Below are 27,628 nucleotides of genomic sequence, written 5' to 3'. Positions count from 1 at the left end.
AAATAATAGTAACGTGAAACTGTGCTTAAGATTACAGTTATAATTAGTGGTGTTAGTGTTAAATGATACAGGTTGTGTAAAAGTTAAATCAATGAATGAAAATAGTAAACTAAGGCAAATTCATGTAAACTGGCCTGAACAGCCATTGGCTGCAAAACACACAGTGACTAACCAGGTAGAAGTTAGTCATGTGCTATCCAGATAGTCATGGTGGTCTGCCTGTCACCAGGTAACAGTACATCGGTTTTGTCTGGTGCTTCATTTCTTAGTTCAACATATCTTTTAATTTTGATTCTGTATGTGAGGTAAATGTGTTTTAAATGTCTGGATGTGTCTAGAAAAGCTCAGTGCATCTGGCTAGCACTGCGGATGCCAGCACAAACAGCAATGAGTTTTGTTTCATAGCCATAAATAGTTAAGGTACAAACGTATGTCACTAGCAGTGTAATATATTGGATTATAGCCCAAATCAACTCTAATGACTTGTAGCTCTCACACGCAAAGCTGTGTAGAAGGGGGACAGAGACTGAAGCAGCTGCACAGGGTAGGTCACCAGCTGCCCCACCATTTGACTCTTCCTCGGAGGCAGGGCTGTACGAGAGCTGGAGGGAGGGAGCTAACAGCAGCAGGATTTCTAGCTTATTTTTCACAGATCTTTATTTATCCATATCAATTTTGCCCTCGAGCTCTTTCATAAAACCAGCCTCCTATCCCTTCTCTCTGTCATTGCTGGGTCTTCTGCCATCACCCACTCTGTAAGTGAAGGTTCCTAGCCAAGAGATCTATCCCTGGGGTATGACTGGCGCCTGGTGAGAAGGATCCTTCTTGTACCAGCTGAGCAGAGGGGAGATCTGAGATGAGATTAGCCTTGGGTATCTAGCCACCCTCTCTGTGAGCTGAAGTGCATATGAATTACATTTCAGAGATGAGTGCATGCCTACAGCCCAACACATCCCTTTTCCTATACAGAAACTCCATAATAGGAAGGGCTTTTAAAAAAAATTTTCCATCTCTCAAATCATTTCCACACAATGGCAGTGATGGCAATTAGCAGCAGGCATACATATTTGCTCAAGAGTTTTCCTGCCAATTCTAATAAATGTTTCTGTTTGTCAGTGTACTCATTATAGTAATTAGATCTCAGTCATGTGCAATTATTTCTCTGTGTCACACATACTAACTGGGCAGCCCCTCACTCCTTTTCATAGTAACCTTTCCCCTGCACTGCTGCAGTCTGAAAATGGCTGTGACTGCAGATCAATAGCATTTTATCTGCCGTGAATGCATCAGGTTGTACACTTTCTGCGTAGGTGGATTTTCATTCGCCCTAAAACATCTTTATTGTCCTCTGACAATGGAAATGGGCCTTGAAGCGAGTGTAAGTTACGACAAAATTAGAATAGTGTTCTTACTCTTCTGACACATTACCTTTATTGTGCCTTTCCATGCTTTTTATTTTTGTAAAATGCTAATTCAGTTCTCCTGGGTTGATGTTAAAGGAAGTGCAGTCGGGGTAAGTTTATCTAACCATGAATGCATTGTGCTGCGTTTCTTCGGTACAAGATCAGGTGGTACTGATGTGCTCATCAATCATTTCTCCACTCCCAGCTAGCACCTGGGAGCTAGCAGAAAAGTGATTCACAAAGTAATTTGTGTATTAAAATGGCCAGTCTTTTCCACCCCTACTCATGGATTGTTTTACTCACTGAATATACTTGAAGAGGTTTAGGTTTTCTTCAGGCAAATGTTTGTAGATGCTTAACTTTGTATGAATTTCAATAGAAGTTATTATTCATTCAATAGCTAATGATCCTGGAAATGTTCCCAGTTTAAAAATATCAATTGCCTCTTAAGGAGGCAAGTAAACTTGAGTGGGCTGGATGATTTAAAGAGAAACGTGTCAAAAGCCCAGATTTTGGCCTGACTGGCTTTTCTGTCCAAAGTTTGTTTTGCATATATACAATCTATAGGCTCTGTGGGCCTGTCCTTAGTATCTCCCAGACCTGGCTTGATATTTGAAACCAATGCTCTTTAAGACCAGCTCCTCTCCTGTGTAAATTAACATCGCTCCCACTGGTAATTGGCTGCTGGGTATTCTATTGTATTTAGTCTCCAAAGAACATAACTGTGACTCCTTTAACTAATACATGCAAATAGCATGTTCCGATTTTTCACAAAATACCTAGGTAGCTTATAGTTTCATAACACTAACAGTAGCCATGTAGGAATGAAAGTAAATTCTATAATGAATTGCAGTGGCAAATGGCTTGATTTGAATATGCAGATAAGACCTCACTTCATTTACTGTAGCAGTTTCATAGCTCAATGTAATGCTGCAGCTGTTGTGGTGAATATAAACCAAAGCTGATTTTTATAATTACTCGTCCAAATTAATAGCTTGTAAATAAGTATTAGAAATTAACAGTTATCAATTTCTATTTAAAAAATCAAATTAAATTGCCATGAGATATACAAATTAGCCAGAATTGGATAATATCTAAATGGTTGTAATCTCATACAGAATGTTTAGTAATTAAACCTTCACATCTCCACGTAATGATCTTAGAGTTGTAAGCACTATTCTAGAAGAAAAATAAGCTCAGGAATTTTAATGTGAATAATGTGGATGCTGTATTAATTTAGTATTTGTTCTTCCATTCATTTCCATTCCATGGTATATTTCACTGGAGACTCTCATTCTGTCAACATGAATGAAATCTCACAACCTTATTATTAAATTGCTAGGTACTATTTGTGCCTATTACTCAGATAGGGTGGAAAGACAAACAGGTTACATTGTCTTAAGTAATGCCGGTAACGGACCAGATGTGAAATCTTGGCCTCAGTACAGCAAATGGCAAAATTCCTATTAACTCAGATATGGAGAGGACACCTCTGCAGGATTGTGGAGTTCTGAATATCAATTTTCTGTATTACTCATTTGAAATTGCCTTATACTGTTATAAAAATGATCGCAAGCATTAATTTGCTTCTTAATGTCTTTCTATTTCTATCCAATTTTGGTCACTCAACCATAATAAGACAGAAAGTCATTATCGTCTGTTTTGTTAAGAATGTAATTTGAAAGAAGGTCCTTCCACTTATTGCTGTATGATGATATACATTGGACTACATTACAAAATCAGTATTAATGTATTCTGAAGGTTCTGTCTGTGGAATAAGTAATTTATACTGAAAAATTCAGGATGTATGTTCTTGTGAAAGATACTAATTCATTTAACTTAGTATGAACCCTTAAGACATTGATGTTTTCCAGACTACTAACATGTCATCTAACAAGTTAAGCTTTACATTCTATGCAGTAAATTATGTAACTGAAACTTGCATTGTGTTTACGTGTGAATATACTGGATCTGTTGCCAGAGTTCCGACGACACAATAGGTTACCTTTTTATGTTGCTTGAAAGATTGCTGTGCAGTAGAATTCTTTTCATGGAAAATAGTGATGTTTTCCAGCATAGGAGAAGTCTGTTTAATGCATATGGTGTGAATCATGCTGCATAGATGCCACCATGTATCAGAAAATGAGAAAGGGTCTTTCAGCACCGTATTGCAGATTGACATACAAAGATTGTCAAAGACTCCTTTGACACTAACACTGTCATAAAGACTAGCCACTGCAGTATTTTTCATGTCAGGATATTATGTTCTGTATCAAGGTAAATAATTGCTTAATTATTTTGATTATTTCCAGGAAGTTGCTTTCTTGAATTTTCACTACAGGTGTTTGTAGTAAGTGGAAAGTTTACTGGGATTTCAATAGGAAAGAGTGAATTTAATACTTTCTTTTGAATCCATTACAGTTGTGAAAATAATAGGGTTTTAACAACAGCTTTTGCCATGCAGACTAGAACATCAAATCTCTGGACCAGAAAATATTCTTACTTAAGCATTTGTTAGCAGTCAGTCAAGAGCAAGAGATGATTATTCTTCTTGAATACTAAAAGCACCATGATACATGAAAAGACTTTGTGCAGGTGTTGGTTTTTTTAAATTGTTTTCACAAGCTGCACTTTTAGTGAATTCGTGTTGGATAAACTGCATTTGTTGGATAAACTTTGCAATGACATTGTTTCTTAGGTGAAGCAGTATAATGGCAATGACTCATTGTGCAAATTCTTATTTTTCAGACTATGATCTTTCAAAGCTGAGAGATTTCATTGATCAGCAAGCTGATGCTTATGTGGACAAGGGCATCCTGGACAAGGAAGAGGCTGACGTAATTAAACGCATATATGGCAGCCTGTAAAAAGCTAGTGGCTGCCAAAAATGTAGAAAACTAGTATAGCTTCCCCCACTCCCGGCTCAGTGACTTATGATCTGTTAATTTGAGGATATCATTAGAAATGCTCTGTTTACATTGTACTGACAACTTTCTAGACAGAAATGAAGAGCTCTAGTGCTCCATACACTGACTGCATACTGTATTTTCCTACACTCACAAATCAATCCTAAACGCCAAATTCTGACACTGAATTTGTATTTGATAAGATAAATATTTATGTAATGTTCTCTTTGATTTATTATTTGTGTTTGGTACTTTTGTAGAAAAACCAATCATTTCTGATGGAAAGTTCTTTTAATGCTACATCTTTTTGCTCTCACTCCACTAGCTTTCTATAGATGCAACTATGTAAAGGGCATTATTAGAAAATAGTTCACAGTTCTCTAAATAAAATATTTGAAAATAAGTTACCTATTAAAGTTTTCATTAATCTTAATATGATTTTATATCCAGAAATCTTGTTTTTAAATCCTAATACCTTTTTTTTTCTTGACCCTTTTTTATTTCTTCATGTAGTATTCTATAACTGGGACTATAGTGTCCTTAGCTAACTGATAAAGCTTTGACACTGCAACTGCCTTTCATATTACAGAGCTGTATTCTCCTCATTGTTGCTTCATTCAGCATGTATAAACATTCTCTTCGGTGCACTACTTGATGATTGTGCATGCATAAGTAGTTGAATTCCTGATGTGAGTAGCCTGATAACAAGTGTAAATAGCCATTACTTTCTTTAAAGAAAAAAAAAAAAGGAAAGCAATTCAAGTCATTTTGCATGGGAAGGGGAGTTTGCAGCTAGAGATGTTTTTGGGAACATGGGTCCTGCTTTTCAGAAAGACTTAAAGAACCTATCATATCTCAGCATCTCTGAATATCAAGGCTGTGGTGTGTTTACTGACTTCTGATCTGTGTTGAGCAGTATTATTTTGGAAAAATATTTTCTAGGCATATATACGCTCTCATTCACCAAGAATTTGGTACCTCCTAAAGAATGAAAAAGGAAAACAAAAATGTCACCCTCATTCTTCTTCCTCAACTCAGAGAGTTTTTGAAGAATGGTTTATGAGATCTTTTATATTTAAGTGAATGGATAATTTTATGTATGAAGAACTCATGAAGCAAGATCAAAGCTAAAGTTTTTAGAAAACTAAATTTTAAACTGAGTCCCAGAAGACGTAAGTCCTTAGACTTATCCCTTGCAGCAGTCATTTGTCTAAATGAACTCCAGGAAAGCCCTGTTCTCTTTATTTACGAGTTCTTCATTGATAATTGAGGTTATCCCTGCTCTGATTTTTTTTAAAAAACTCATGATACTTCTGAGATTGATACAGTCAAAAAATGTTAGCTGATGCAGATTGATACAGTCAAAAAATGTTAGCTGATGCAGAGGTCAGTATCTGCCTGCCAATGAAGGGAGATGCTGACTGACAGCACTGCCTGCACGGCACAAAATTCTGTAAATGTCAAATGGGCAGATCGTTTCCTTCCTCATTTTCTCAGCACAGTTGGAGAGACGAGATTTAAGCAATGTTTCTTAGCCAACTGAAGTAAGCTGTGGAATCCCTGCAAAACATAAATTACCAGCTGAACATTAGCAGCAGAACATTATTAGTAACAAATATTAAATGAATGTGATAGCAATGAAGTGTAACAGCATATCAATTTGAAAGCTGATGGTACATAAGCCAATGAATGCTTTCTAGCATACAAAAAGTATGTCACTGCCTGCTTATACACCTCCTGATACGGATCATTGAATTGCAGTATCAGTCACTAATGGTGGTATTTATTTTAAGATAAAAATTGTATCCAGAAATGTAGTCAATGTAACCTTCCTGGTTGAAGAATAGTCCCTTAGAAACACTGCGGAAAATAATTAGGGAAAAAGAATTCCTGTTATTTTGAATCAGTGTATTTGTTCTCATCTAAACCCTCTATTATTACTATCATCATCATCATCATCATCATCTAATGTTCCCAAAGAACAGAATTTATTCTTGTCCCTATAGATCTCAGGTTTTTTCTGCAACAGCTTGTGACTTACTTTCTTATGTGACTATCACACTGGAAAAGTGGACTTTTGGATTTATGAAAGAAATCAGAAGAAAGATAACTAACCGTAGACCTTTACAGTTGGGGAAGTGGTAGTGAACTGCACTTAAAAAACAAAAAGGTCAAACTTTCCTTCCCCAATGGCTACGTTTAAAAAAAAAAGCAAACTTTCTTCTTCTGTCAATATAATGAGTAGTATAATAATATTTTTATTTTCATTGGAAGTTAGGTTCTTACTTTCACCTTTCAGGAGTCTATGCAGGAGTCTGGTACTAATGGAAAGATGTCATCAGCTAGCGACCTGTGATTATGAACAGTTTGTGTCCACAAAAAGGCTAGTACAATATTTTTTAACCTCTCAGTTTTGCAAATTTTCTAACTTCAACAAAGCATAGGTGACATAATTTAGAAAAAAAAGTCCAGACAATGGGTATGACCTGATTCTAGTTCAGAGTATGCATGTTCTCGGACTTGTTCTGTGCTTACTCTGCTGCTGTGCATCACTTGGGGTACATACATAGACCAATTAGACCAACCTGATGACTGGCTGAGAACAGAGCAAGCTCTCTGACGGATAGATGAGCAATCTCAGCTACATTCTTCAAACGCAATTCACTTCCCATCCTGCCCAAGCCCATAAAACTTGTTATTTGAATGCTTCAAATACTGGTTTCATTGCTGGTACATCAAATGAACGTCTATCGGTAAATCACACCTTTCAGAACTAGACAGTAAAAACAGCCAGCCTGATGAATCACCCTGCCTTTCTAAAAGGCTATGACTTAAAATCAAACCAAGTGACGTGAGTTTCAGCCTGCACTACAGATCAGTCCTTATTTTGAAGGGAACACTTGGAGCACATTAGCACTGGACATCTGCTGCTTGAGTGGTTAGTACATAATTAGTAAATCATATTCTATCAGTGCTTTCCTTTTTCCTGCGAGAAAGGTATTTTCAACACCTGCACATCTCTGGTTCTAAATTGACAAAAATCAGTTTCTATGTTGTTTGTATCTCTGCTGGATCCTTCACTCCCTAAATTATTACTGAAAATGTAACAAGTACAACATATATGGTATCACCTTTTGAGCTTTTCTATTAGACTACTGTTTCTGATACTGTACTTTATTAAACACTTTACTACAAGCTACAGTAGTACAAGGCTGCTTTTGTGCGTTGAAGAGAATGCATCCTTTCTATCCACTGCCCAGTTTTTGAGGATGTCCTGCACCACAGAGCAATAGGAGTTCATCGCGACGTCTGCGGGAAGGGGGATGCCCCGCTCTGAGAATGTCAGATGCAACTGCAGCACTTGATGGCTGAGTTAACTGGACTTACAGGGGTTTAGTAGCCTCCAGCCACATTACAAATGAGTCCCAAATGAAAACTTTTTGTCAGATGTGTCCCACATTTAATTTAAAAAGATCCTAGTCCAAGCCTGCCCAGGTTTTGACTTTTCAAGCTTTGACTGAAGAAATATGTAAAAACAAATCTACAAACGTGCAGGTTTCCCACCACAGAATAGGTGCAACGCATGTAATTTTATCTGCGCTGTGTGCTTCACTTCTGCCTGAAATTGCCCCATTCCAGCCCTAAACCACACCTTGTAGGACTGGTACAAATACATCAACAGAGAATAGTTACAAGCGTAGGAAGAATAAAGGCAGAGCGAGAAGCAAAATACACAGGATAATGTATAAACAATATATAAGATGTGCAAGGAAAACCGTCATATTCTTGAGTAATGATATGACAATGTGGCCTGCCTAAGATACTAAACCACTAGTTATTTCAGAGTCTCTTTTCACCGAGTAGGAAGACTCCATCTTGAATGACTCTGGACGTATCACAGATGCCCTATTTCCAGGCACCACTTCCCCTCACCTGCGCCGTCTTCCCTGGGGCCGAGCGGACCCGGGGGACATGGGGCGCCTGCCGGGAGGTGTGTGTGTGGGCAGCCGCCCCGCACGGCGGGGGCGAACGAAGGGGTGCGAGAAGCTTGCAGAGGCACAGGAAAGCAATTTCTAGAAGTATTTTACCCTTACATAAAAAAACGGGCGTTCGGTACCTGTATTCGCCCTAGGGGTTATGAAGCACCGCATCCATCTACCTGAAAACCGGGAACAGGCATTAATTAAACGCAACGAAATCTAACTTTTCACCCGCGCCGCGGCAGGCTGCCAGGACAAAGAGAACCCCGTCTAATTAGTGCTCAGGCAAAAGCCAGGTTGCCCGCAGCTGCCGACCCGCTGAGGAGACCCAGCCAGCCGCGGGGGCTCTGTCATCAGGCCCCCCAGCCTGCTGGGAGGCCCTGCGGCCATAAGGAGCTGCCTCCCCTCGGGGCAGGGGGAGAACGGCTGCTGCACGTTTTGGTAAATACAAGTGCTAAAGAAGGTGGAGTGGAAGCAAAAGCTAAGGGCCTCTCTGGCCTGGTGCTGAGCAGTGTGCCTTTGGGGAGCTGTGAAGAGCGTCTCCGTGGCCCGTGAGGAGCGGAGACCTGCTCTGGAGCCATGGCCAGCGAGGTTGGGCCTCTTGCAGGCAGCCTTGGTTGCAGTTAATGGCGGCACTGAAATCCTCCCCGGGGGATGATGCTCGTGTGGAACAGACGGCTTAGGTGTCTCTGCTGGGTTATGCTAATGGTTTTGCAATGGATGCCGTGTTGAGCGCTGACGTGGTGGGGTCTCCAGAGATGCTGTGGGTCAATCAGGGTCCTGCTGGCGTGAGCCGTGGGACTGAAATCTGCATCTGTGGGGAAGGGCGTGCAGCCGTGGGTCTCTGCCCAACCACGTTCTTCTGTATGGCCTTCTCAGTCAGGAAAAGTAGATGTAAATGGTGTCACTGATCTTCCGTGGCTTGTCCTGAAGGTCCTCCCGCCCATGAGCACAGCAGCGCTCTTGGGAAGGGTGGAGTGAAACGTGGCTCTGTCAGGAGCTTGGTCAGCCTTGTGCGACTGCCAAGAGGTGCACCTGCTGTGCAAGGAAAGCTGCGCTTCTGACCTGCTCAGCAAAGCACCCTGATCCTGCATGTGCTGGATAGGTGAGGGTATTACAACAGTAGCTCTTGGGTTGAAAAGGATTAAATTTTTCTGCGGGATTATAAAATACACCTGGGCTTGAAGCTAGGGTCTCCTTTGGAAAAGTAGTTTTATTCTGGCTCCAGTAATGTCCTACTGAAATTAACTGACTGAAATTAACTGACAACAAGAGAAATTATTATCCTATAAGGAATAGATACAAATCCCAATTCAAGAAAGATACAAGATCTAAAACTAATTCACCACTCTCTCCAAGAAAAATCAATGCTTTCTTTTATGCACTCTAAGCTTTCTCTGCTCTTGTTAATTTGTGTGCCACTGCAGACCTCCTCTTTAGGACGAGAGCTAGAGATGATTTGAATGAGCCTGACATGCCTGAGTTCCTGCAAGCTCTAGGGAAACGCCAATTCCTGTCTAGCTTTGAATTTTTACTTCTTGTTTTAGTAAATTAATGTAACTTTCTATATTGCTCCCATCATAACATACTGCAGAAAGTTTTTGCTTTGAGGGAGCAATAAACTGTATAAATGAGCTGCTATATAGGAAACATGTGTCACAGTGGGCATCCGGCAATTCTTTACTGACAAAAGTTTTGTGAAGCTTATTGAATACTTGAGGAAAAATTGTAGGATGCTTAACAAGAACTTGCTAATACATTAACTTCAGGGCAAAGAGTGAATGCAGTCTGCACTCTGCCTTCCTGAGCTTCAGGTAGGGTCCACCTGCAGACGTGAATACTGGCATCTCTTCTCAGAGCAGCGAAGGCTTACCGGTGTGGCTCTTATTAATCTTAATACAGTTTTCTTGACTGCACAACTAGAGCAAATAGTTCTTACAGGTCTCATTTAGGAGGGTGAGCTATACAGTAAAGGTAAAGGACATTATTTGCCCTGAAATTAGTATCTAATAGCTCACGTAACTAGACAAACCATTCTTCACAAAAAACAGACTAGAACCAAGCTGACTTCATTATGAACAGACACATCTGTATTTTTGTATTTATTAAATTAAAACCACACAAAATATATAACTGTACACAAGAACACACATCTGATATTCCAATGTCGTATCTCACAAAGAAAAATCTCTTGCTGTAACTCTTCGCTTTTATTAGCAGAAATCCAATTTGCAAACAGTTGTTTAACCGTAAAGGCTTTAACTCATCAAAACAAGTCGAATTCCCCTTTCTGGGAATATATCATAATCACACATAGACACACACAGAGTTCAGAGGCAAGTTCTGCAGCTCTGAAGTAGACAAAATTTCCACAGCAAACTTGCCTGTGCTTGCAGAATAAGTAAATTTCTATTGTTTTCATAGTTTGTCATTTACAAGCAAACTTATTTAATATTTTTAAATACTTAAAACAAATTTCACTTTAACAAGTATTTACAAAATCTTTACTAAAGATCAACATCCTGCATAAAGGTGACCTCAAGGATATATTGTTGCTACCATGCTACAGTTTGCACAGAAGGGGTATAAAGGCCATTGCTAGTTTTGGAAGGCTTAAACCCTTTGTTGATATAGCATAAGGACATTAACCTATGGAAGGCAGAAGAGGTCATAATTTCAGTGCAATTACCCATTCGTGACTTGTTTTAAGTACATCAAGATGATGAGTCCAAAAGACTTGGGTTTTGAACTATTGACCGTTTAGTTCTTTAAGAACTGATTTCATGGAAATTTTTCAGGCCATCACATCTGTCTTCTACTGGTGATACGAAGAAGTTGCATAGGGACCTTCCTCATTCTCCTCCTCTCTAAAAAAGAAAATGATCATAATCATCAGATCAGGAACATACCATGTCTCAACAGTAACTGTAATGCAAATGCAGATAACAATTTTCCTAATGGATCAAAACAGACAAGACTTGCATTGCCTAACACGAATACTACTTGCAGTATACTACTGTTCATTACACATCTCTGGAGTTGTCGTTCTTTCAAGAACAGAATGCTGAAAAGAAGTAAAGCCGTGTAAGTTCAACATCAGAATGCATTTAGAGTTTAATGAACTCTTCTTGACACTACAGTGCCAGATCAATAAGAAGTACTGCAAAGGATAAACAAGTGGAGGGCATGCTGGAGTTCCAGTACTGTTGCTGTCAATTTTATTTTTTTTTTAAAAAGCAACCTTAGTTGTAGGTTTGTTTCAGCCTTTTGAATGGCAGGGGGTGCAGACAGACCAATTGAGGCAAGAACAGGAGCAGTCCATCATAGCTGTAGCTGCATCTGTCTTGATCCTGCAAGGATATTCCTTGAGTGGGCTCCTTGATATATACTTCCCATGCCTCAATCAATATTGAGACTGATCACTTGGATTTTCTTACAAGAAAATAGTTGCCCACAAGTGCTATTGTTAATGCAATGACTGGATAAACCAAAGTAGTGTTGCTATTAAAAAATCCTCAGAAAAAAATCAGTCTGCCTACTGTTTACTTGACAACATTGCCTTTAAAAAAAAAAAGTGGTTATGTAAACCTATTGCAGTGCAGCATCCAGTACTAATTCAAGCATGCTAAGTTCTCCAAAGAACACTGTTTTCTACTACTGTAGCTTCAAAATTATGTTCCTGAGAGCCTATTCTTAAAGCTGCTGCCAATTTTACTGTTTTGGTGAGAGGAGAAAGACTTAACAGTTGCTACACTGTGAGCTGCAAAGGATTTCCAGTTAGTTTTAATACTGCATGTGCCTCCATACAAAGGTACAGTTATTCAAATAGTCTAATAATGGTCTAAGTTAAAAACCATATATTTCAGTAGTATTCCAAACCCCAATCATGCAGGCTTTTCCCTACTTGCTTCTAAACATGATTATTTATCTACAACTTAAATTTCACATAACCCCCCAAAATAGAATCAGAGGAAAGAAACCTACAAACTAACCAAGCAGCTCAGTAACTTGCACTCACTTTCCCAGCCCTTCTCTGTTCTTGCATAGTCCAGCAAAATTATCTTCTTAAACCAAAGACACAATATTGGGTTTTGCCTTGAAACAATCTTGTAAAAAAAAAAAAAAAAAAAGAAACCTCAAAAAAACAGGTTTTGGATGAAACTGGTAGTTATTGCAGGGATGTGTGGCTACAGTAGAACAGAAAACCAACTTTAGCTTTTCTTACAAATACTACATCTATTTACATTAGTGATGCTACAGACCCAGTACCAAGCGTGATTCTTAAGATACAGATGATCTGTGTGTATTTAAGTAGTATCTTTCCTTATATCATCAATTCTGCATTGCAAAACTGCCATGGAATACTATAATTTGCAGAGGCTGTTCATAACACATGGCATGACAGTAAAGTACAGAAGCAAACAACTCATGTTTAGTTGAATAAGCACTAAAGCACTTTTGATCTATAAATTGTCTCAAGACAATACATTTTAAAACTTTTTTTCAGAATTGAAACCTATCAACACACAAAGCTTGTAAGATCGAACTGCAGGACTGTAAAATTCAACCATAACTACTTGGCTGAAGCCAAGTATTTCAAAAAGTATATTCTGAAGCTCTGATATATGCCCTTCTGGGTCAAGAGGTTTCTAGCCACATATGCCCAGAACATAGTTGCAAATAGTGATCTCCTGCCAGTTTGTGAGGATGAAGGAGAAATTCTGTATTTTCGGAGTTTAGACTGTCAAGTAGGGGAGAAGCTTACTTTCAATGCCGTACACTGAATATTACTTCGTATTTCTTAGTTTTGTTTTGTTTCCCCTTTCAGGAGAATAAAATGTGGCAGAGTTACAGCAAAAAGACCTTCCCTCTAATCAGAGGCTGTCAGAATCGGCCTTTCAGTCCTTCTTCTTGAAAGCCTTAATATAGGAATAACACCCATCATGACATGGCAACAGCCAAACACTGGACTCAAATTAGCTGCAGTTGATTATGGTGGATAGTAGGGGTGAATATGGAGAACAGGAGAGTTGAAATAGTGATGTCATATTAGCAGGTCTTCAAACATCAAAGTAACAAAATGGCTAGTCTAAGCTGTTCGTCTCCACTTACTTTGCTTGTGAAATACGCACTTGGACTATGGGCTTTTACTTGGCAATTGTCAGTAGAGGGCAGAAGACTGGCACTTTAGTCACAGCCAGCTTTGAGGGGTTTCTGTATGTGGCAGGGATGTAAGAACCATGTAGTAGGTCATTATGCTTGAACCTAAGCAAAGCAGTGACTGGCTGTAATGTGCAAAATAAATTTCTGACCAAGGCTCAGGCATGCAGTAGTTGGCAGTAAGGGTTGGCAAGAACAGCTTCTAATCTTCTGTCCCGGGCTGCAGTACTAGGCTATGGGATGAGGTCTACGACATATTATTCCAAACCAAGGTAATGGCCAGGAAATATTACTAACATAGATCTTCAGAACTGTACATAGCAAGTACGAGTCTGTTCTGATGGCTTAAAAAGGAGCCAAGCTCTACATGAAATGAAATTACATAGTAGTAGCTCTGGCCCATGGCCCACAAGCAACAACATGGCAGTGTGTGTATGTTTAATGACCAAACAATTTTCTTCACTTTTAAGATGCTTAAAATAGCAAAGTGGTAAGTCACTACAACATTCTCCTTCAGGCAAAGGGAAAAGAACAGCACAGCATTACAGTGCTTCTTAGTGTTGTCTCCTCCTGTTTGCTGTTGCCACTTTGCCCAGCAGGTTACAGGAGCTGAAAGACATCTACTGCAAGCTGTTGTATGCGTCAGGCCACAATAAAAAAATGCTAATAACCACTTCTGTAAGACCAAGTGCACCTGAGTGTGAACAGGTGAACTTGAATCCAATGCTTGGATGCTTCCAGAATCCACAATTAAACAAGGCAGCAATTTGAGTTCCTGAGTTAATAGCTTTTGGAAGTCTGAAAACAAGATTCTTCACAGGCAGCCTCCTTTGTTGAGGTATGTTTTCTTAGCTGATAGCCAATGATGGTGAACAATTATTGGGCAAACTAACTCAATTTGAAGCATTTGAAACTGATAAGAACACCTTACTCTTTCCTAGGTTCAGGTCAAGGCAAGTGAGCAGATGACAATATATGGTTCTGTTCCAGCGCTGCACACCAGATAATTATATTGGCTCGTATAAGCAGTAGTGATTAGAGTGGCTCTATTTGGTTATAAGGTTTTCAAAATGAGTCACTAAAACACAAATGCAGAAGGATGTGACCTGTCCCACAAGCACAGTATACAGCTCTAGTGCTCTAGCCTACCATAGTACCACCCTAAAATATTAAGGGCTCTATAAAGACCTTGCATTAGACCTCTGGTGGTGTTTAACTATCCGATATAAAAAGCATCACTGAATTTCAGTTTTGGCATCCTGGAACATGCATAACAATGCTTTGGGCAAGATGAAGCACTACTGCATTTTCTCAAACTATTACAAGTTGCTTTTCTTCCATGTGTGGATAAAACTCATAATGGGTATTCTTTCCTAATATGCAAATATGTGCGTTAGTGACATATGCTACAAACTACTATATCAATACTTTCACACTTCTTTTGGCTTATAAAAATACAGCTCAAAACAAAAACAGGTCTTACTCCCTTAAGCTGCTCACCTAAAGCTGCATCTTGAGTAAATATGCCTGATTGGGGGATTCATTAAGCAATGATTTCTTGCTCAGTGAAACTCTCTAGTAAAAGTAGTATTACATACAGATTTAGCCATATGCTTACATAAACTCTAACAGTGAAAAGCAGCTGGCACAAACTGAGTGGATCACATTCCATAATCTTTAATGCTCATCTACTCGCATGGCTAGTAAAGTTTAATATCTAGTCTAGATCTGCACCTATGAGCTCCTCAATTTTTCTACCTAACAGCAAGAGGCTTTTGCTGGGAAGAAAGTGACTTTAGAGATTAATATACTTTATTCCTTTCGGAGCACTTAAAGAGGTGACTTCAAGAGTTATGATTAAACAATGTAATTCACCTTAAGCTGTCTTTGTAGCACCAGGAAGTTTCTGACCACAAAACTGCCTGTAGAGTTTGATCAGAATCAGTGCATGTATGTGCATGCATTCTTGGCAACTTTAAGGGACACCCAACTAAAGAGCAATTTAGGAGATGTGATTCTCTCCATCTGTCAAATCAGGCTCACGGGTATGACGAGAAGTTATGACTCTTGAAGTTCCAGAATTGATAATCTGCTTCTGCTTGAGGTTTTCTTAGAGCCAACATCCCTTTTGGTGGTAGTAGACCTAACTTTAGGTGTTCCTTTCTTACCCTCAAACAGGCACTTAAGTACACTGCAGTGTTGGTGCATGTCCCATTCTAAACAGGGCTTGACAAGGCAATCTGAATACAGAAGGCCAGAGTAGCTGGAAACAGCACTCTTAATTTCATAAATGGCTTTCACTCTAAGAATTGGAAGTTTGTGTATTCATGAGGCTGGTTTATTATCATGATGGCTGTCCAATTTTCAATGCCTCCTGCTCCAAGCAAGGGACAACAAGATATACACAGGAGGGATAACAGGTGCCTCCTGGGGAGCTTCTGGAGCAGAGTAAGGAATGTTGCCACCTTCCAGTGTCAGCCCAGAAAACTGCAGCTGAAAAGTATCTCCAGGGCTTTTGGCAATAGTCTCCCTCTACTCCTGCTCTCCGCATGGAGTAAAGATTCACTTTGGTCCTTTGGCACTCCTGTCAGACTGTAAAGGGGTGAACGCAGTTGGAGAAGATAAAGCAAGTATGGCTTTTTGTGAGCCATGACTGAAAGCTGGGGCAGGATGGGAAGGTGATGTTATGAAGACTTTATCAGACATACAGGAAGCTTTGCTCTTCAGAAGCTTTGGATAACATCCTGCTCAGCAGATAGCCTGCAGCTCTGTACTTCAAGCTTCCTGTAGCATCATGACTAATAAAAATCTGTGCTCTATGCATAATTAACAAAATTACCTGCTAAATCTGAATAGGAAGTGGGAAAGTAACTCATCCTCCTGCATCCACTATTCCTTGGGAGGAAATTTGGTACCAGGCCCTCATTTCACAAGTTGTAACTTAGCAATGTAGGAAATGAACATTAGTGGTGGCAGCGTACTATTTGTGCTGTGTCACTGTATTGGCTCTGTTCATGGTGCAGCAAGGTCTAAGTGAATTTCATTCTGTAAATTAACATGCTATTTTGTTGAAAGGATGTTAAAATAATTGTCCTCCTCTGGCAGGGACTGTGGTTTCCTGTCACCCAGCTTAACTGCTGGGTCAACACCTACTCTAAGCTGTGTTAGATACATAGATCTAATGATCTGTGAGTCAGCAGCGGCACAATTTGATAGATGCTCTACATTGTTTCAAATATAACAATGCAAGTGAATGAGTTTAAACAGAGAAGGATCTGAGTTCCAGCAGCTATTTTTCCTCTTTCATGTAATCAATTCAAAAGAAAATAATTGACAAGCGTGTTAACAAGATGTGAAAGCATTCCAGCCTTCCCTGAGACTGTAACTCTAAACCAGTGTCCTTCTGGCAATGGAGAGTTCCATGTGGAGTGCAATAGGTAATGAATGACCTTAAGCTGTCTTACAGGGTCTCTCTCCAAATGAGGCTTGTCCAACTGCTAAATGCAAGATACTGCTCCCCCTCAAATTTTTGCCTATTAAATAAAGTTTTTAAGTTGCTGAAATAATCCCTTAACTTCTTAAAGAAATGATGGGACTCTATGCTCAATAGATTTGGCCCTGAAAGGTTAGTTTCTTCTTAACATGAAAAGTATGTTGCTTGCATTCAAAATCAGAGTATGTTAAGTGAGCCAGGATGATGGAAGAAGTTTTGCATTAAACAAATTTGCAAAAGCAAAGTACATATCTGCAGGCATAACCTCTCTCCAGCCCTCTGGTGAGAGAAGCAATACCAGTCCCCTGCAGTCATACCTTTTATTGTCATGAGAAAGGCCACCTCAGCATCACCCACTGAGGCAATTTCTGCAGAGAATAAACAGGCCAGACAACCAGCCCGAGAGACTGCTTGTGAACAAGCTGAGGAAGCTTGTCCCAAGGGCATGGGAAAACAAACACTACTGAAGTCCATTCTCACTCTAAGTCTTTCTGTACTCTCCATGGGATGCCTACATATGTGAGGGGATAATCACTGTGGCAGACAGGTCAAAAGGTACTGCTATTTCTATGAGCAGAGTGTGTGAGAGCTCCCGGCTGTAGAAGAAATACTGAAGAAAAGACAGAGGTCTATATAGGTGGATCCACAAAGGGAGGGGCTGCACAGGGAAAGGAGATAGGATAGCTTAACTGAAACTGCAACATGGAGAATATTTACCCAATTATGAGGCAATCTGGGACAGAAGAAAAATGTAATTGTGCCTTGCTGTACACAATCAGCTTCCACATAGGCCTTGGCTTAGTACTCTACTGAAAATTATGGGTTTGCTCAAATAATTGCCCACTTACACAGCAAGACATCTTGGAGAATACTGACCTTCTAGCTTTCAGGGAATATTATTGCTATTCTATAAACAGTGTATTGCTTCTAGCTTTCATGGAATATTATTGCTATTCTATAAACAGTGTATTGTGAGGCAGCCTTATAAGTGTCATATCAAGGCATCTGCTAATAGTATGCTCTGAATGTATCTGATGCATGATAATAGCAGACTTGCTGTTGACAAATTAAAACTACAGATGCTGTCTGAGATACCCCACAAAGAGGATTCATCTTAGAGTAGAAAGCCTTCAGGATGAGATTAAGATGCTTAATACTAAATGCGGCATTTACCTGACATTGTCATCTTTTAGTTTTCTGGCTGCTTGTTTGGATAACTTAATCTGCAAGTCCAACCTCTGTAGGAAATCTTTGGCAGATAGTTCTTCTGGTGCAGCGGGCTGATTGTCAGGCTCTTGAGGACTGGGAGAAGAACTACTTTCTTCCTGAACTGTCACTAGTCCTTCATCACAAGAAGGGGAGCTGTCAACAGTTTCATTCTCAGGAGACTCCAGTGAATTAAGTCCATTGAACAGTAATGGTTTCTCTGATACAACAGGAATATTCAGGGTTTTCCTCAGAAATATACAGTCATTAGTGAACAGTTTATTTGCCCTCTTTATTTGTTCCATCTGAAAAAGATAGGAAAAATGTAAGTTATTAAGTTTTGGCAAAGTATAAAGTACTAACTTTCTGCAATAGTACAGTAACCTTTAGTTACGTTAAATCTATGCTTTCTCTGTAGCAGCAATGACTTCAGGAAAGGTTGGGTTTTGGTGGTTTTTTTGCAAAGTGATTTCAGAGTGTATGTTCTGTCTTAGCCTTGTTAACTCAACACCCTAGCTTTTTCCTTTTATGTAGACTTGACTCCAAAATATTGGACTTTCTAAAGTCTTGCACTACCTAAAGATGTTTTGTTTTTTTTTTAACAGTCTTCCAATCTCTACACAGGCTCACATTAATAACTTGCCAAAGAATAAAAATTCTGTTGCAGAAATGCTGTTGATTGGTTTTATGTTAGAGTAAGGTTCAGAACTGCTAGCAGCTGCTGTAGGTGAAGTCTCTGGTAAAAAGCATGCATAATACAAACAAGGGGTGATAAAGTTACCTTGAGCATTCTAGGACATGCTCATTATGAACAGTGAGTACCACAAGTCTTGGAATAGCACTATATGCCTCACCCATAGCATTTTCCCCCCTAGCTGATGTAACAAACTCAGACTTCAAATGAAGTCCTGATTTTCATTGAGAAGTCAGGCAGTGAAAAGAATGGGGGACTCTTAAACGCTTTGTAATGCAGCTGCATAGACTAGTGGCTGCATTTGTCCAGTAAACTGAATCTACAGCATGATCAACAGCAACCTCATGTATGTAATAATGCATGGTAACAGCCACCACATAACTGTTGAATACTTTTAATGCAACTTTCACCCAAAGTACTTCTTACAACCTACTTCTCAGTACAGACAATCTTATGACAGAAGCAAGAAGACAACCCCATCTTTCTCAACTTACTAATGCATAAAGCCCTACTTGTTCTGTACTTAACCTAAGGAGCTATTCTAAATTCCATTGCTTTACAGGTGAAGAAAAGCTCCCAGTAAACGTGTATACTATCTCCCTGCTAAGAATGTTAAGTTCTTACTCATCAGAATTTCCCTTCCAAGTCAATAACAGATAAACTAGCTTCCTATTTCTCAATTGCAAGCTTTAAAAACAGCACGGAAATCAGTATCCGTGATTATGTGACTTTAACCTTTAGTTATAACCTGAACTCATGATTTCATTAGGAAGAGTCTTAAGTGAAAGAAAAATGACCATACTGGTCCCCTGGTGACTGCAATAACCAGAAATCCCTAATCACTACAGTACTGCAATGATAAACGCACTCTAAATAAAATCTGCTTGAAAACAAGCATAAAGAGAACTTAAAATACCTCTTGTCTGCATTAGAAGTGTTACTCGTTTTTATTAAACTAAATGGAGCTAAACTGAGTAAGCATAAAGACTGTAAGTCTTGTAATAATAGGAGTCTTACTGCTAGTATAATCGCCCAGAAAAAGCTGAGCACTCTAAGCACTAGCCACTCACTACTTCAAAGTCTGAAGTATCTTCAGCACTCAGATGATGAAAAAATTGCTCTACCACCTTATGCCTGTCAGTCTTAAACTCTTTAAACTTTGCTCTGACACTACTTGGAGTTCTTCCCAATTGCAAAGGAAAGACCATTGTTAACAGATAACTGGGTTAACATGCCTGTGCACTTCTTACACTGAACATACTAGCAGGGGAAGCAGACTAAAACCAAGGGAAAACAGCAGAGATGTTAGTCTGTCTTCTCTGTGCAGGTGTGAGACTGTGTGGCCACTTGTAGAACTGGAATAAACTCCTGCATGCAATGTAGACCTGTACTGTTTGGTAAAAGTATCTGCTGCAGTGCCATTACAGACCTGGTGTCATGTATGGATGCATTTGCTTGGGTCCTGGAAGCCTGATGAAATCTTTCTCTGTAAAAATAAATAGGAGATTGTCTCTAGAAAGGCTAGGTGTCTGGAAGAGTGAGAGTAGTGAAAATGGTGCAGTAAACCTCAGAAGTAAGTTATTTCTAGCCATTAAATACACAAAAGTGGTATTCTCCACTTAAAGACAAGCCCAACCTGTTGCTGCAGATGGCTAAGATGATGGGATTATTAGATTTAATAACCACTTTCAAAAGCTGAATAACTAATATCCAGTGTCAGATAGTGAGCTACTACTTCAAGTAAGAGAAGCTCGTTACTCTTCCAGATCCTGAAGCCTGGAAACTACTTTTAGTTAGCCTTACACAGTATACAGTGTATCTTTAAGTTCTCTCCCAAGCTGAGTAACATCTGAAGGCCATACAGGAAGCTTCACCTGATTTAGTAATGAGACCTGTAATGGCCATGAGATGCTAGTTTAAATGTCAATTGTCAAAATGTCTAAAAGTTGTCTGTCTTGATGGCTACCAAAAAACATTTAAAATGCTAGCTGGAGCCTTTCTCTTAAAATACAGTACAAAAGCTGACAACTGAGATCTCTGCAACAGGGGAGTCAGAAGGTGATGCTTCAATAGCTGATAAATAATGCACTGTACTACTGTTCTCTATGCTACTTCACTGTAACTCTACCTCTGGTTATTTCTTCCTAAAATATCTTTTTAAATACCATCTTGTGGCATTTGGAAGACTGTGCACCTCTGCACTGAGTAACAATCAAATGGGAAATACTTGGTTCGAAAATTAACATCCCTCAGCCTTGAGCAGGTTAATTGATATGTGTAATATATACTGCTCCTTCTACAACTGAGTATGACTCCATACACTCATAGGTGTATGACTCCATACACTCATAGGTGTACGAAGAGCAGGACTTAACACTAGTTTTCTTAGTGCTAGGAAAACTGGACTAATTTCTGTTAGCTACAGACCTATAATAGTGAAAGCATGTGCTTAAGCCTTTGCTTTTAATACTTTAACTGAAGCTGCACCAATGCATAAACTGGTGCTGAACTCATCCATCAAAACTGCTTCTACTGACAATGAAACAAATAGTCCTCTTCCTTCTCCCCTCAAAGGGACACCTTTGTGTGATGGAAAACAGCACTCCAACTGAACCACAAATATGATACTAAACATTAATTCCCAGTGTTAATTTACCCAACAGTGTTCAAAGGAAGATCTAATGAACGCAAGCCATACAAGATTAATAGACAGTTCCTGGGGGAGAGGGGTGAAGGGCAGAGTATGAGGCCAAACAAAGCACACTGATCTCTCTCTCTCTTCCCCCCCCAACATTTTTTTCCATCTTAAACTGCCTAGGCTATGTCATGCCAAGGCAGGCACTGGACAGGATGTCTCTTGCTGCAAAGTAACTCCCAGTGAGGAAAACCACAGGGGTAAACTTCTAAAAACAGTAATACTGGATGCAATGGCAGCCAAAGATAATTCTGACGTTCCCATTACAGCAACTCTCACTTCTAGCCAAGTATACAGGATGCAGGAAGCAAGTGTAAAGACGCTTCTGAGGAAGTCAGTCCTTGTCATTGTGTGAACACACAAGATTCTTCATTTTGCTAAAAGCAAACATGTTTGCACATGTTCCTACCCTAGGCTGGAACCTATTAAAGCAGAAACACCATGGCTGATTTCAGCTAACTTGGCATTGCTCTTTGAGACATTTCAAGTCAGTTTAACCTTTCTCAGCTGAAGTCTATAATGATGCAGCTCTGGTTTCTTAAGCAGAATACTAGCAACATTGAATCAAATAACAAATGAGATGTTTAAAAAACCCCAGCATTTATACTTTAAATGCATCATTAGCACAGCAAAAGCTTATTAAACTCATACTATGAACAAACTTTATGGTTCATAAGTTCAAACTATTTTTTCAGACTGTATAGCTTTGATGCACAACTTCACTTTAGCTGAAAGGGAGTTGTAAAGTGTTTAGAAATGCCTCTTTTCTAGAAAACTACTATATTGGTAATCTGTATATATTTTTCACTTAGTGCAGTGAGCAAATACATTTCTGAATGAAGAGCAACATAGCTAGATCATTCAGGCCAGAGACTTTATCTATTATGGAAAGCACTTCAAAAAAAAAAAAAAAAAATTTTTCAAACAAATCCAATGAGCAGCTCAGGTCACTTTCCTCTGCCCCCACAGTGAGTAAAACTTTGTTTTAATGTGGACCAATGTAAATCCAAAATGCCATTAATCCCGTTGCCAAAAAGATTTGGTCAAAAGTGTCTTGCTTAATCTTTCTTAAGGGGAGAGAAATAGACTTTTAACCCTTTTCACAACAAAGGCTGAATGCTGCTGAAGTTGCTGGAGGGCTTTAGTAGATCTTTCAGAACCAGAGAAGGAGAGGAAACCCATTCCAGCCAGAAGCTATTAATTTGGGACTGCATTGTACCTCTTCTGGAAGGAGCCCAACTCTGGAAGGTGCTCTTTGCAGCTGATGTGAAAGTGACACTGACTGTGTACTAATACCATGCTGTTAGCTATGCTCATCAGCTGCTTGGCCCCAAGCAATTTTGCATGCTGGGACTACTGAAGCTGCATATAGGTATGTCAGTTGGTAGCTCGCTGGGCCCCAAATAACCTGGAATGAAGGTAGGGCAGGTGAGCTCTGCTCTGTGGGGAATGGTAGCGTGTTAGGGCCTGCTGGTAGACCCTGTTGGACTCTGCATGTCTTAGGCTGGCGTAAGCCCTTCAACATTTTCCAGAGAAGTAAACTTTCTTCTCTACAGGAAGAGAGCAGAAAAGCAGCAACACTTTCAAATCTGTTGTAAATCGCCTCTAGACTGGCAGGTAGATGAGAATGGAAGAATTTTTAGCCCTGAAGCTACGGGAAGAAACGCTTTCTTCTTGTCACAGCCTATGCGTCCACCTCAAAATAATGATTCTTTTCAAGATAAGTTTAATTACATTGGTTTTGTTTAATCTGAAACGAGCGTAGCGGTGAGCTGTCACACGAGCGCAGGTCTACTCGGTGGGAGTAAGTGCATCTCCCTTCCCCGAGGCCGCCGGCCAGTCTCACCGACCGGGCGCCCGTCACTCCCGAGCCTGTGCTGCAAAAGGCCGGAGTGCGAGCTTCGGCCATTTACCCCCCGGGCTGGGCGCTGCCCCCCCCGGGCAGGTCCTACGATTCCGCTGCCAGCACTCTAAATACCAGCACTAAACCCAGCGCCGTCTCCGCGGCAGGAACGGAGTCTTCTGCCCGCGACGGGTAGGAACTGCTCTACGGGCCAACCTCCCGCCGTGATCTCCCGGCTCTCGTCCGCTCCCAGCGCCTCCTCCCCTTTCGCTGCGTTACTCTCCGGACCGGGGAACCGCACGCCGCTGTTGCGGGAGCCAACCGCCGCTACCGGCCCTGCCGCCCCCGCGGCCGAGTCGTCCCCCCCCGGCTCGTCCCGCCGCCCTTCCGCTTCCCCCGGGCCGCCCCGGCGGCGCTCGCCTTACCGTGACGCCGTACTTGAGGGCGATGCCCTGCAGCGTGTCCCCGGCGCTGAGCCGGTGCTCCACGTAGCGCTCGGCCAGCGGCGCCGCCACGCTCGCCGTGCTGCCGTACGAGCGGGCCTTGGTGCGGGCCAGCCGCTGCGACAGCTCGGCCTCCGACTCCGGCCCGCCCGGCGGCTCCTCCCGCAGCGACTCGGCCATGCTCCCGCCGCGCCTCAGCGACCGCGGCTCGGCGACGGCGCCCCGGGCATGGCGCGCCGCCCCCGCCCCCTCAGGCACCGCCCGCCCGCCGGCGGCGACGACGGCGACGGCGACGGCGACGGCGGAGGGTCCGGCTGGGCTGGCGGCAGGCCCGCCGCGCCTGCGCGGGCAGCGGGAGAGGCCGCAGGCGCGGGGGCAGCGCGCATGCCCACTGGCGGCCTGACGCCGCGCTGCGGCTGCGCAGTGGCGGGCCGGAAGCGGCGCCCGCAGGCCCGAGCGGGAGTTTGGGGCCTTCCGCTCGTATGCCGGCTGGCGAGGAATCCGCGTTTTCCTGGGAAAAAAATGCCGAGCGAAGGGGTGCTCTTGCTCCACGCGCCGCGCTCTGTGCCGTGGCGCGGCCTCCTCGCGGGCCGTGGGCCTCTGCCCCGTTCTTCTGCAGACGCCGGCCCTGCCTGGGTGGTGCAGCCCCGGCCCCGAGGCCTTGCCTTGCAGGGCTGGGAGTGCAGAGCAGGGGGAGACCTGCTGAACACGGTGGTACCGAAAAGCCGGTCGAAGAAACTCTCTTAAGGCTCGTTTTGGAGTTTTAGAAAGCAGGCATTCTTTATTGCAGCGCTGGACGCACGGGGGCTAGTTCCACCTAGCGCGCATACCGCAGCTTTAGCACAAACAGGTTATAGTGAATAACTAATTGCATATTAATCAGATTAGTATACATAGACATAAAAATGGTTATAACTGATTATCATAGTACTGCCTACATCTGATCATGTGCAATGAAGGATCCATTTGAGTCAAATTGCTGCTTTTGCGACCACCGACCCATTTGAAGTTCTTGCTGGCTGTCCTTGAAGTCTTTATTCTTGTCCTTGTTCTTTGATCTTGAAGCTCAACACAGTTTCAATCACATGTGGTCAGTCTCAACATTGTTCTCATCTAGCATACAGCAACATCTAGTCATAAGAGCAAAGAACTGCAAAACTTATGAGTAACTACCTCTACCAGTTAATTGCTTGGCTATACTTTTGTCTATTGTTTCAATCATAGTGTTAGTATAAGATTTCTAATGATTACCAAATCTCACTTTTATAGTCACCTAGCAGCAAACCAGTTTCCACAGCTGGTACAAAATAGTCATCAAAATATTTAGACGTACCATACAGTATGTATGGAAATACGCTATTGACGGGAGTGTCATCTGTCCATGGGGATTTATTAGTCACGTACTAAGAAACAGGGATGTGTGTCCTTGTGCTGGGTCCCAAAATCGCATCGCTGTAGAGGCTTCCAATTCCTCTTTCACCAGTTATGGAGGAGCAAGCGCAGAGTACTGGTGGCTCTTGAGACTTCAACCACTCTGCCAGCTGGAGTCTCAGTAATGCACAGTTTGTCTTTGAGACTGACCAGTAAAGAGAGTGTAAAAAGGAATTAATTTGGGCCTAAGTGCACAAATACAGAAGTGTAGTAATTACGCCAGATTTATTAGACCAGTAAGAAGTGGGAAAAGCCATTTGAGGAAAAAATTGTAGATTTCCCAACTAGTAACTTACATCTTAGAATATCCGTGTTACTTTAAAATTAGTAACAGTATTTTAAGTGACTACTTCTTGCCAAGAAACCTGTGTATAGACTTTTTTTGAAAGCTGAACTGGGACTTTCTAAATCTGTGTCATACATAGGGATGGCATACACGTGTGCATCCTGTACAGGTACAATATGTACCAAAGTACAATATGTACCAAAATACCAAGAAGTTTCTGGGCCAGCCTCCTCTAGGTGACTGTGCTTAAGCAGGGATATTGGACAAGATGCCCTCCAAAGGTCAGTTCCAACCTCAACCACACTGGGATTCGGGGAAGTGGTGTATGCATAACAAATGCCTAGTGTGGTGGTAACTTTTTTTTTTTCCCCGGGAAGTCCTAGAAAGATAGACCTCTAGCTTAAACTTAAGCAAAAAAGACATGCATGTCATAACCTCAGCATTCCTCAGCCCAGTATGTATTCACATAGTTATTTGGAAAATGAAATGCATCAACTAATATAATATCTAGTTGTGGGGTTTGGATTAATTATGTTCAGTGGGCAGCTCATGGAATCTCTCTGAGGAATACAGTACAAAAATCAAGGCAGATCTGACAAATGTTGCTAATCTGGCTACAAGTTTCCAGCCATATATTAAGAAAATATAAAAGCTGCCCTGCAAGATGCACAAGTTACTGATAAGGAATGACACATCAGAACCCCACCAACACATGTGAGAAGCCAATGTGACACTCCTAGAGTGTCCAAACAGAGGAACTGTAGGCAATGTGCAGATAGATCATGGCAGTGCAAGAGATTATATAAACAAATGGCAAGAAAGGGTTCACTTTAATTTTTCTGCAGTCTGCAATATATTTGGAAAGTTGGAGGCTCCCCTGGGGGTATCCAGTTGAGTTTACAGCAGCTATAGAAAGAAAGCACCAAATTGTGACATCTCTGTGCTTTCAATTCTTTGTGAAACAACTTGATCTGCTGAGCTGCATCAGCAATTCAGCCACGACCCACCTAGCAAAAGAGCTGAACTGCAGGTCAGCATTTATTAAAAATGTCTACTGTGTATGCAGTGTGGAGTCATGGCTCAGCTTCAGCCTCTTACGGCTGATAATTGGAAATTACAAACATCTGGATGCCTGCCTAGAGCTGGAATTACTCAGACCAGTTGCTTCAACTAAAGTGGCTTTTAGTAAAGGAGAGCTGCAGTTCAGTAAAATGGAAGTGTTGTTTAACATTACTGATACAATGAGCTGAACATGCAATATCAATTAGTTTGAAAATGTGTTTGACAGGCACGCTAATATTAGACAGTATTATTCCCTCTAATATTATCTTAAACTCGATTTATATGCGAAGTGTGTGCAATACACTTTAAATCAGCTGTCACAACTCTGAGAACAGCAGAAGCATCCCTTGCATTAGTATAGAGATACCACAGATATATTAATGTTGAAAGCTTTATTTTAGTAATAAACCTTTTCAAGAATATGTATGAGTTTTTTCTTCTGGGATTGCTGGATTGTCTTTTCTTTGCATCAGCAGTTTCTGGAGATGTGTGTTTCTTACACCCAAATCCTTATTATAGCCAGAGGAACGTTTGGATGTGGGATATTGCCAAGATACTTGATCTGATTAGCTGTCTGCCATTTCTCTACACAAAGCGAATACCCTCCAAACCAAAAATTGAGTTAAAAATTTGAGCCAGAGCTTAAATTAGGTAACCCATTTTTACCTGCATTTTTAATATGCATTCAAAATGAGTTACAGAAGAAACTAGAAGTGTCTTGCTAATGAGACTTCATTTTTATGGAAGAAAATTGTGTTAGCAGTGAGAATGTGGCATCCATGCCACCGAAATATCTTTACAGGCTGGTCTGTGGTCTTGTGAAAGCTAAGGGAAATGCTAGCTTGCCTAGGGTTTCCTGGCTTTAAGATGAGAGGCCCTGAGAGGTTGTTAGTTGTCAGACCACTGTCTGACCTTGGTAGAAGTTGGAGCTCACTTGCTTCACAGTGTCAGACTAACCGGGGCTTGAGTCAGCACTGTAGTGCAAATCGGCATTGTGCCTCCGCCGCCTGCTTGTTGGGTTGCCCC

At 41.1% G+C, this 27,628-nt stretch overlaps 2 protein-coding genes across 5 annotated transcripts in view; one reads left to right on the top strand and one right to left on the bottom strand.

Moving 5' to 3' along the window:
- The window catches only part of SCG3 (secretogranin III), a 29,416-nt gene extending 21,910 nt beyond the window's left edge, over positions 1-7,506 (top strand). For all 4 annotated transcript variants that reach the window (XM_069798244.1, XM_069798243.1, XM_069798242.1 and 1 more), the window contains one exon: positions 4,152-7,506. In XM_069798244.1, coding sequence (XP_069654345.1) covers positions 4,152-4,270 — 119 coding nt within the window. In that variant the 3' untranslated portion in view covers positions 4,271-7,506. The remainder of the gene's footprint in view (positions 1-4,151) is intronic.
- Positions 7,507-10,357: 2,851 nt separating this feature from the next.
- Positions 10,358-24,124, bottom strand: LYSMD2 (LysM domain containing 2). Its single transcript, XM_069798245.1, has 3 exons — positions 23,806-24,124; positions 18,116-18,453; positions 10,358-11,156 (listed from the first exon to the last, which is right to left on the bottom strand). The coding sequence occupies exons 1-3, from the start codon at positions 24,001-24,003 to the stop codon at positions 11,105-11,107; spliced, it is 588 nt and encodes a 195-aa protein (XP_069654346.1). The 5' UTR covers positions 24,004-24,124; the 3' UTR covers positions 10,358-11,104.
- Between the last annotated feature and the right edge of the window lie 3,504 nt (positions 24,125-27,628).

This window comes from Haliaeetus albicilla, chromosome 12 (assembly GCF_947461875.1).
Source record: "Haliaeetus albicilla chromosome 12, bHalAlb1.1, whole genome shotgun sequence".
Classification (NCBI taxonomy): domain Eukaryota; kingdom Metazoa; phylum Chordata; class Aves; order Accipitriformes; family Accipitridae; genus Haliaeetus; species Haliaeetus albicilla.
This window is presented reverse-complemented; position numbering and strand designations above follow the sequence as displayed.